This window comes from Muntiacus reevesi, chromosome 2 (genome assembly GCF_963930625.1).
Source record: "Muntiacus reevesi chromosome 2, mMunRee1.1, whole genome shotgun sequence".
NCBI lineage: Eukaryota > Metazoa > Chordata > Mammalia > Artiodactyla > Cervidae > Muntiacus > Muntiacus reevesi.
The window spans coordinates 59,415,133-59,425,670 of NC_089250.1; the positions used below are offsets into that span (position 1 = coordinate 59,415,133).

The 10,538-nt window shown below is 52.5% G+C and overlaps 1 protein-coding gene across 2 annotated transcripts; it reads left to right on the plus strand.

Moving 5' to 3' along the window:
* The first annotated feature begins 521 nt into the window (after positions 1 to 521).
* REM1 (RRAD and GEM like GTPase 1) lies at positions 522 to 10,105 on the plus strand. 2 transcript variants are annotated; one of them, XM_065919742.1, is made up of 5 exons: positions 522 to 642; positions 1,671 to 2,044; positions 3,288 to 3,370; positions 7,851 to 8,052; positions 9,496 to 10,105. In XM_065919742.1, exons 2-5 carry the CDS (start codon positions 1,705 to 1,707, stop codon positions 9,765 to 9,767), a joined length of 897 nt encoding a protein of 298 aa, XP_065775814.1. In that variant the 5' UTR covers positions 522 to 642; positions 1,671 to 1,704; the 3' UTR covers positions 9,768 to 10,105. The 2 variants fall into 2 exon arrangements, with proteins under 2 accessions (XP_065775814.1, XP_065775815.1); XM_065919743.1 differs by having other exon boundaries at positions 539 to 642; positions 1,516 to 2,044.
* Positions 10,106 to 10,538: the final 433 nt, after the last annotated feature.

Consider the following 10,538-nt stretch of genomic DNA (forward strand, 5'->3'; position numbering starts at 1 on the left):
AATCCTAAAGGAAATCAACCCTGATTACTCACTGGAAGGACTGATGCTGAAGCTCCAATACTTTGGTCACCTGATATGAAGAGCGGACTCATAGGAAAACGATTCTAACGCTGGAAAAGACTGAACGCAAAAGAAGGGGGAGGCAGAGGATGAGCTGGTTAGATAGCATCTTCAGACTGGACATGAATTTGAGCAAACTCTGGGAGATAGTGAAGGATAGGAGGGCCTGGCGTGCTACAGTCCATGAGGTCGCCGAGTCCCGCATGACTTAGCAACTGAACGAGAACAACAACAGTTGGTCACCCCACTGATGGAGTGGATAGATGTGGATGCAAAGCGGATCCAGGCTCAGGAATCTGGGACCTGTGTCCTTGCACTGTTATTCCCCGCTCCCTGGCAAGGAACTTAAAGCAATGGGTCAGCGGAGTTCTGCAAAAACTCATTCAGCAGCCAAAGCCATGGGGCGGAGACCCCGGGGCTGCCCTAATGGGGCGGGGCTGGACGGGGCGGGGTCGCGGCTCCTCCCCGGCCCTGGCGGCTGGGCGGGACCCGGCCGAGGGGCTGCGCGGCGAGGCAGTGGTACAGCCTGGAGCACCCGGCAGCTGCGGCCGCCGAGGACCCTGGATCCCTTCCCACTCCAAGGTAAAGGCCCACGCAGCCCGCCACCAACTTAGTCGAGTTGGAGCGGAGTTCTCCAAGGCGTCTGTTGGGGGGGAGGGGGGCGGAAGGGTTCTGCTGCGCAAGCTGGGAGGAGGAGGGGGCCCTCGAACCCGCCCCCCGGGGTGAGGGTCCCCGGATCTGGGGTCGGGAGAGCTAGATGGCCTGGGAACCCTCCTGGGATCTGGGGACTCACACCCAGGACCCTCGAGACTGGGGCAGCTCGGACTCTGCGAATGCCATGCCCTCTTGGGCTCTGTGGGTCTCCTCTCCACCCACCCCCCTGCCCTCCGGGACCCCTTCTTGTCACAGCCCCGCCCTCCAACAGCAGCTGGAGGCCGTCGTGCCAGTCGCTCCTGAATTTTTCACGGAGGGGGCGGGCCGGACACGCTGTTCCCATGGCACCGGGGCTCTCAGGTTTCAGCCGGACAGAACCCCCCCCCCCGCCCCCGCCAGACCCCCAGTCTTTGGCAGTACTGATTTGTCCTCCCGGGCCTCTTCCTCAGCTCTCCTGGGATGCCACAGAAGTGAATTCCCCACCCCACCCCACCCCGCCCCCAACCAAGGAGCTCTCAACTCTCCTTGTACTCCTCAACCCCAATCCAACCGTGGGGAAGCGGAGAAGGGGGCAATTCAGGGGTCTTTCATGAACGTGGGTCTCCTGTTCAGAATACGGGGGGCAGCTCTGTGTGCATGCTTGTGTGGACATCCTGTCTCCCTGCTGCCCTTCTGCCTATGTGTCTGGGGGGAGTGGGTCGTCCTCAGAGCATAGGAAGTGGCCTCTGGGTGTGTATGCGTGTGTGTGTTCACGCGCACTCACCCCTCCCGGCCTGACCCAAGTTCATTCTGGGCCTGAAGCCAGAAAGCCCCCATCTGGAGGATCTTGGGTGCCGCCTCCTCCCATCGGGACTCGAAAGGGCTCTGGAGGAAGCCCGCGCAGCAGTTCATCAGGACTCTACAGAAGGGGCTCAAAGCACCTCACCTGGCTCACCACCCACTCCCACTTCTTGCAGAAGGAAGGAAGGAAGGAAACCCCCCTTCCCAAGGATGACCCTAAATACTCAGCAAGAAGCAAAGACCCCCCTGCGTCGCCGAGCCAGCACTCCACTGCCCCTGTCCGCCCGGGGCCACCAGCCTGGCCTTCTGGGCACAGCACCCTCTACACAGTCCCAGCATCCCCGACTGGGCCAGTCAGTCTCCCTCAACGCCCCTACCTGGCAACCTTCACCTGCCCCCAACGGCTGGTCCTCTGAATCCAGCGACTCTGAAAGCTCTTGGGAGGCCCTCTATCGCGTGGTCCTGCTCGGAGATCCTGGTGTCGGGAAGACCAGTCTGGCCAGTCTCTTTGCAGGGAAGCAAGAGAGGGACCTCCACGAACAGCTGGGAGGTAGGGAGCCTGTGGGCTGGGCTGGGTTTTGGTCAAAGGAGTCAAATCCCTTTCATTTGGGACAAAAGGCTGCCAAGAACTGCTGTAAAACTCCTGCCCTGCTCAACCCTAAGGGGCGTCATTCACCCAAGCTGGGAAGTGAATGAGGCCCCCTGGAGCTGTGCAGCTGGAGAAGGAAATGGCAACCCACTCCAGTGTTCTTGCCTAGAGAATCCCAGGGACCAGGGAGCCTGGTGGGCTGCCGTCTATGGGGTCGCACAGACTCTGACACGACTGAAGCGACTTAGCAGCAGCAGCAGAGCTATGCAGGGCATAACCCACACAAAGATCTAGGGGAGGGGAGAGATCTAGGAGGGGAATTCCTTGAATAGCGGCTGAGAAGTTTGCTAACTTCTCATGGCTGAGAGGTGTGTGCTTCATTTTCATGTCATAAGGGAAGCAGTTCTGAGTTCCACAAGTCCCAGTTATAAAGAAACAGTGGACTTCTCCCAACTCTCAGACCCTACCAGCCCCACAGACAACCATCCATATCCATCATGACCTGCAGCCAAACTGAAATCCTGCCCCAAATGGAAACTCCCAGATTCTAAGTTTTGGGCCCTGGGTTCCTCTACTCCCAAGAGGCGCAGTGAACTGAGAGGGCTTGGAGGTCCCAGGATGATGGGGATCAGGGACAGGACAGAAGAAATGAAGATGGATCCCTTCAGGGCTGGTGGAATGGACCCAGGATGAGTGTGTGTGTGGAGTGGGCAGGGGGAGGGGAGGCTTAACCACAGAGATGAGGTGGAGACACTCTGACCAGGCCCTTTCTCCAGCCTTGGTCGCGCAGAGTGAGAACTTGTATGAAAGGTCTATACATGTATACCGGTATGTACAACAGATGGGAAGACGGAGGTCTAGAGAGGGTGATGTGACCTTCTTGAAGCACACACTAAGCCAGGGACAGAGCAGGACTGGGAGAATTCCCAGCCCCACTTTAACCCCACTGCTCCACATCTGTTCAGTCAAACAAACCAACAAAAGCTTTCTCAGCACCAACTATGTGCCCGGTACTGTGCTGGGAGCAGGGGAGCCAGGACTCCTGGCGCTTGTTGACCCATCAGGAGGAACAGACGTCAAACAAGTATGGTGAACACTTCAAGAAGTGGAGGGTGCGATGTGACCGAAAAGAGGGGTTAGGAAGGGCTACAGCCATCCTCAGGCCTGCGTCTCCTCCCTGAAACCCAGCTTTCTTCTTTTGCAGAAGATGTGTACGAGAGGACACTCACAGTGGATGGAGAGGACACCACGCTGCTGGTCATGGACACCTGGGAGGCTGAGAAGCTGGTATGGCACAGAAGGCAGGATTTGGGGGGAGGGGTGCTGAGGAAGATCTCCTGAAGATACGGCAACCCACTCCAGTATTCTTGCCTGGGAGAATCTCATGGACAGAGGAGCCTGGCGGGCTACCATCCCTGGGGTCGCACAGAGTCCAACACGACTGAGCGACTCAGCCGGGCAGCAGTGCTGAGGCTAGTACCAGACCCCTGTCTTCTCGTAGGACATCCAGAGCAGGGATGGGGCAGGGCCCATCCTCAGCTCCTCATGGAGCTGTGAGCGGTACCCAAATCCACAGCTCCTCAGCAGCCTTTCCAACCAAAGCCAGAAGAACCTAATGACGCTGACCCTCTTTTCTCAGTCTATTCATCCCCTCCTGATAGCATCCCAGAATGTGCTTCTACCCCTGCAAACCTCCTCTCATGAGCACCCTCATCCCACTTCACCCACTCACATTGCACAGAGGAGGGAACACCCCCCCACACCGTCGTTCCTTTGTCTTACACATAGGATTTCTGCAACTGGCTTACCCTCTCTGAGCTTCAGTTTTCTCACCTGATAAATGGGTGGATCATTCCTGCCTTCCTTACCAGCTAGTCGCTTTTTTTTTTTCTAACATTCTTATGCAGTTTCACGGAGAAGGCAATGGCACCCCACTTCAGTACTCTTGCCTGGAAAATCCCATGGACGTAGGCTGCAGTCCATGGGGTCGTGAAGAGTCAGACATGACTGAGCGACTTCACTTTCACTTTTCACTTTTATGCATTGGAGAAGGAAATGGCAATCCACTCCAGTGTTCTTGCCTGGAGAATCCCAGGGATGGGGTCGCACAGAGTCGGACACGACTGAAGTGACTTAGCAGTAGCAGCAGTATGCAGTTTCACAGAGGTAAGCACAGTTTGGAGCATGAAAAAATTGGTGAATATGAGTGAAGAACTGGCAATAAAGATAATTCTTATTAATCATAACTTGGTAGCTAGTGAAAAAAAGGACACCAAGGATGTCCCTCGATAGCCCATTCCAAAGCAGGAAGAGAGCATCAGGCAAGGACATGTTCCCAGTATGCTTTTTCTTATCTTGTTGGGAGTTCTTTTCTTCTTGCTATACAGGTATGCTCACTATAGAACCCTGAAGAAATACAACTAAGCAAAGAGAAGGATCCAAAAATCGCCTGGATCCCATCTCTCTAAGGGGTAGGCCTGTCCACAGAGTGGGACTTAGAGGGACAGTGTTGGGTCATTGACAAGAATGGCTGACAGCTCCAGTGATAGGCCCAAATTTAGGGATGAAGGAGCTATGGGACCAATTCCTTTTCCCCAGCATAAAAGGAAACCCAGGTCCAAATGAACATCATAATAATGATGATGATTCTCCTAAGAGCAGCTGACACTGATGGAACACCCTCTTCTTGAGTGTCAGCCCCGAGTGCTAAGCACTAGACATATATATTATGACATTCGGTCAAGACAAAAACTTGAGTGATTGTACTTCTGATTCTCATTCTATTGATGAGGAAATCAAAAGCTCAGAGAGGTTAAGTAACATGTCCAAAGTTCTCAGATAGCAAGTAGGATTCAAACTCAGATCTATAAGACCCCAAAGTTTGCACTCTTTTTAAAAATATTTATTTATTTGTTTTGACTGTGCATTGGCTTTCTCTAGTTACAGCGAATGGGGCTGCTCTTCACTGCGGTGAGTGGGCTTCTTATTGTGCTGGCTTCTCTTGTTGTGGAGCACAGGCTGTAGGTGCAAGGGCTTCAGTAGTTGTGGCACACAGGCTCAGCTGCCCTTCGGCCAGTGGGGTCTTCCCGGATTAAGAATCAAACCTGTGTCCCCTGCATCAGCAGGGGATTCTTAACCACTGAACCACCAGGGAAATCCAAGTTTGTGCTCTTATGCACTAGGACTGCCCCTTTCTATCCCCACTGGGAGCATCACCTTCTGAACCTCCTCCATCCAAGGTTCTACTTCTTCACTTGTTCATTAAGAAATACTGGTTGGTCCACACCTCAACCAAGGCAAGGGGAGGGCCAGGTGTGCAAGGCCCACCCCAGGGTCTCATCTTGGGTCCCTGTGGCCCCATTGCACATGGCCAGCCTTGGGGTCAACCAGGTGGCGGCAGCCTTCAGGGTCCCATATACTTCTGCCCCAGTGGAAAGCCTTGGGGATCCAGTGGCTGATTCATACCCCAGGCTATTTATTAAAGAATAGAGGGAGGGAAGGAAAGAGGGAGGAGTGAGAGAAGGAGGGAAGGAGGGAGAAAGAAACATTGGTGGATATATACCATGGGCCAGGACACTGGAGACCTAGGAGTGAATAGAGCAGACAAGTCCTCTGGCCTCATGGAGCTCACAGACTAGTGTCTGGAGAGGGTCCACTTTTTGGATACAGTTGAGAATCCTATGGGGCAGAGTCCAGGGACTTAAGAAGGGTGATCAGTCTAAGAGTCCCATGTGGGAGACAGAGGAGGAAGAATACTGGACTAGGTGGCAGGAATTGGAATTCTACGCCCAACTGTTGTGTGGCCTAAGAAAGTGTTTTCTTCTCGTCTGGCCTTTGGTTTCCCTGCAGATTCCCTGGCCAGTGTCTGTGAAGGCATTTCCCAAAGAGGGTCCATGCAGCAGCAGCCTTATTGAAATAAACATCCATTCTTTCTATCCTTGGGTTAGATGATATTTTTTTATGTCAGAGAGACAAAATCTGACAGGATTGGGAGGACTGTTGGCTCACAGTAGTACCTTAGCCTTGCTGTCCATCAGGGTCACCTGGAGAGTATTAAAAATCAGATTCTCAAGTCTCACCCCAGACCTAATGAAACAGAACCTATAAAAGTGGGGTTCTGAATCTACATTTTTAATCAACCCTCAAGGGGTTCTTACCTACTAATCTATGTACCAACCAGCTTTTGTGATCCTAACACATAGCAAATCCTTCATAAATAAATATGTGCAATGAATGAATGAATGGTCAAGACCCCCTCTCATTCTACAGATGAAAAAACAGATTCAGAGAGAGAAAGGAACCTGTCCGTAGTCAAAGCTAAGAACCCAGAATGAGAACCCACATCTGTCTGACTCAGTTCAGAGTTATCTGGGAAGGATCAGCATGATTGTTGAGAACTTACCCGCTTTGACAATAATGGATACCGATGCCTCCCTACTTATCTACTTTATTTGGTTATCAGAAAACTTTCCTGGCTTCTTTTCCCCTAACAAACAAGGCTTCTACCACACTCTGCATCTCCCACTCCTGCCCACCATCTTCCCTGCTGCTCAGCCTGCTCATCCTTTCTAACCCCACTTACCAGTCTATTTAGAAGCCCTCTCACACTCTGCCCAGTTGAGTTCTTCTGGTCTACCCCTGCCTCAAGCCCCATGGCTCCTGCAGTCACTTGCCTATGCCTCTCTTAATGGTACATATCACACTGCATTATATCTCCATTTCCATAGCATCCCTTCCTGATCATGAGCTTTTGGAGGGCAGGAACTGTGACTTATTAAACACTTAGAAAACTCGTACCCAGGTGGTTCAGTCTGAGTGCTGTGCCTGTCAAAAGACCATCATCCAAAACAGAATACCAAAATTATTTCAGTTCTTGCCTTTCCTTGTCAAACATCTTGAAAGGACTCCACTTTTTTAAATGCCCCTTGCCTCTCACCCACACCCTTCCCTCACACCCACTGTTGCTCCTCCAACTCTCCAAGACTATCCAGAAAAAGTCCTCCCCTAGAAGACAGCCTTCTGTCCTCACTTCTCTCCCTTCCTTTCTCTCTTAACTCTGGACTGCAAAAGGTCAAAAGAACTGTCCAGCAAGACCAGACCCTCCTCAGACGAGACAAAAGAGCTAAACAGGCAAAGTCAGAATGCTCCTTAGAAGGAACAGGAACCAAATAAATCTTGTCTCCGATGTCCTGCCTATGTGTGTGAGAAAGTCGCTCAGTTGTGTCCTACTCTTTGTGACCCCATAGACTGTAGCCAGGCTCCTTGTCCATGGAATTCTCCAGGTCAGAATACTGGAGTAGGTAGCCTTTCCCTTCTTCAGGGGATCTTCTCAACCCAGAGATCAAACTGAGATCTCCCATGTTGCAGGTGGATTCTTTACCATCTGAGCCACTAGGGAATCCCAAGAATACTGGAGTGAGTAACCTATTCCTTCTCCAGTGGATCTTCCTGACCCATGAATCAAACCGGGGTCTCCTGCATTGCAGGCAGATTCTTTACCAGCTGAGCAACCAGGGAAGCCCCTCTGTCCTGCCTATAGAAGGAATCAATGAACGAGAGAATGGAGCGAAGTAGTGCCATTTTTCAAGCAAAGAAACTGCAGCTCAGAGAGGATTGGTGGTTTCCCAAGGTGACTCAGGAAATTATGGCAGAATTTGCCCCCCAGTCTGTCCAAAGTATAAACCTCAGTCCCATCCCACCCGTTAGACCATCCCAGGCTTCCTTTCTCAGCTAGGGCCTCAGTACCCTCTGATTCCCTGCCCTGCAGGATGAAAGCTGGAGCCAGGAGTCGTGCCTGCAGGTGGGCAGCGCCTACGTCATCGTGTACTCCATCGCAGACAGGGGCAGCTTCGAGAGTGCCTCTGAGCTCCGCATCCAGCTTCGGCGCACACATCAGGCGGACCATGTGCCCATCATCCTGGTGGGCAACAAGGCAGATCTGGCACGCTGCCGAGAAGTCTCCGTGGAAGGTGAGCCCTCCACCCTCCTTCCCCGCCTTTCTCTCAGCCCCACCGTCACTGTGTCTCCTCCAGCGCTCTTCCTCTCAGTAACTCGTGCTCCACCCCCCACCTCAGTCCTACCCCACCCCATCCCCCCGGCCACCTCCATCCTACATCTATTTGCCTATACCTGAAAGCTAGAAACCATTTTTGCCTCCTCTCTCACTCCCTCTAACCAGTCCCCAAATATTGTCAAGTCTGCTTCCCTTAACCCCACATTCCCTCCCCCTGCCATGCCCACAACCTCTGCCCCATCCTGGCATCTCCACTTTAGCCTGGGCCAACCCCTATACTTCTCTGTCCCCATTCCATGGGTTCTCCCCACCAGTTGCCGGAGTTCTCCAGAACTAGAGCGGACTTTGTCACTTCTCTGCCTAAAAATCCCCCTATGTGCCCCAGTGCCCTTAGTCAGAGACACAATTCACCAGGCATGACAGGCCCAGTGCCTATAAACTTTTCAGGGACTTAACATCTGAGACCTGAAAAAGACAATTATTGGCTCCAAAATAGTTAGAAAATTATAAATTCAAATTTCACAGAGGTTTGTCTACAAAACATAATATTTTTCAGCCAGCAACTGCAAACCAAAATGTTTAAAGTTATATTCAAATTGTATTTAAAGTGGGATGGAGACTATTTTAATATGATTGATGTATCAGGTGAGACAGATACAGGTCTTTCTCAGGGTACTGAGACCCTGGCTGAGGAAGAAGTGCTGGGATGATCTAACTAGTAGGATGGGAATGAGGTTTATACTTTAGACAGATCAGGGGGCAAATGCAGCCATAATTCCCTGTGTCACCTTGGGAAAATCCCAAGATACAGATCTTAAAATGGCCCTACTCATAGGGTAAAATCTGAAAACTATGGAAACTCAGACCCAGAGCAGGGAAGCCAGTTCCTCAAGGTCACCAGCCACTGAGGACTAGACCCCAGGGCCCTACATCCAGTCCAGTGGCATCCTGCAGCTGGAAGACCATATGCTTTATAAGCAGACATCCCGAAATTCTGCAACTTGACCCCCGGGAGGTTGTGTTAAATTGCAGGTTCCAAGCCTCACCTACAGAATCAGAATCTCCGTGGCTGGGCTCAACAATCTTGCATTTTAACAAACTCCCCCATCTAATTCTGATGCACAGATTAGACCCCTTCCCTGGCTTTCAAGACTCTTCTGTGGGACCTAACTGCTCCGAACCTCCCTGTCTTCCCAGCCTCATTTCTGCCACCAGTATCAATCACTAGCCTGTGAACTAACTCCTCAAAGCCAGATTTATATGAGTCCCCTGGCATGGAGCACGAGGTATGGGGAAAGGAAAAACTGTGCTTCCTGGTTGAAATTGACCACACCTTCTGCTACCTTTATCTCTTTCCGATTGTGGCTCTGTCCTGGCTTATCTGACCCCGCCCTCTCAGAGGGCCGCGCCTGCGCTGTGGTGTTCGACTGCAAGTTCATCGAGACGTCAGCCACGCTGCAGCACAACGTAGCCGAGCTCTTCGAAGGCGTGGTGCGCCAACTGCGCCTGCGCCGCCGGGACTGCGCAGCCCGGGAGCCGCCCGCGCCCAGACGAAGGGCGAGCCTGGGGCAGCGTGCTCGACGCTTCCTGGCTCGCTTGACAGCCCGCAGCGCACGCCGCCGGGCTCTCAAGGCCCGCTCCAAGTCCTGCCACAACCTGGCCGTGCTCTGAGGTCGCCCACCTGCCCTCCAAGGGGTGATGAGACACTGGGGTGCGTTCTAGGCTCCACTAGCACCGCCGAGGGGCAGAGTCTTGGTGGTTAGAGTGTGTAGCGTGGGTCTTGGCCGCCCGCTGCCCCATGGGACAGAGCATCACCCCAGCCACAGCTTCACGGACCTCTGCCCTAGGGAAGTGATGGACAGACTACGGGGCCAAAGCCTAAATTGGGTTTTTTATGCAGTGGGTGTCTTTTTGTAAAAAAAAAAAAAAGAAAGAAAGAAAAAACGAAAATTCTTTTGTCCTTGGGCTCTGGCCAACACTCAGAAATGCCCACCACAATAAACCAGACCAGAAGGATCTCCTGTCTGAGTGCCCAGACCTCTTCTTTGCGGTTCGTCCAGGTGTCTCTGTGTCCTGCTTGCCCATATACACAGACTGGGTTAGCCTGCTGACCTGGGTGTCAGGGTAGGGGCTTCCCTGGTAGCCCAGAATCTGCTTGCAATGCAGGAGACCCGGGTTCAATCCTTGGGTCAGGAAGATCCCCTGGAGATGGGAATGGCAACCCACTCCAGTTTTCTTGCCTGGAGATTCCCACCCATGGTCCCAAAGAGTTGGACAGGACTCTTGAGCGACTAATTTTCACTTTCTGGGTATCAGGGTTAGTCAGTAAGATCACTGGACAAATTGTATATTCAGGCTCCTCCCGGAACTATTGGGCACAGCCCCTGCCCCACAACTCTGAGGGAGACCTAGTAGAGCACAAACAACCACAGTTCAGTGTGA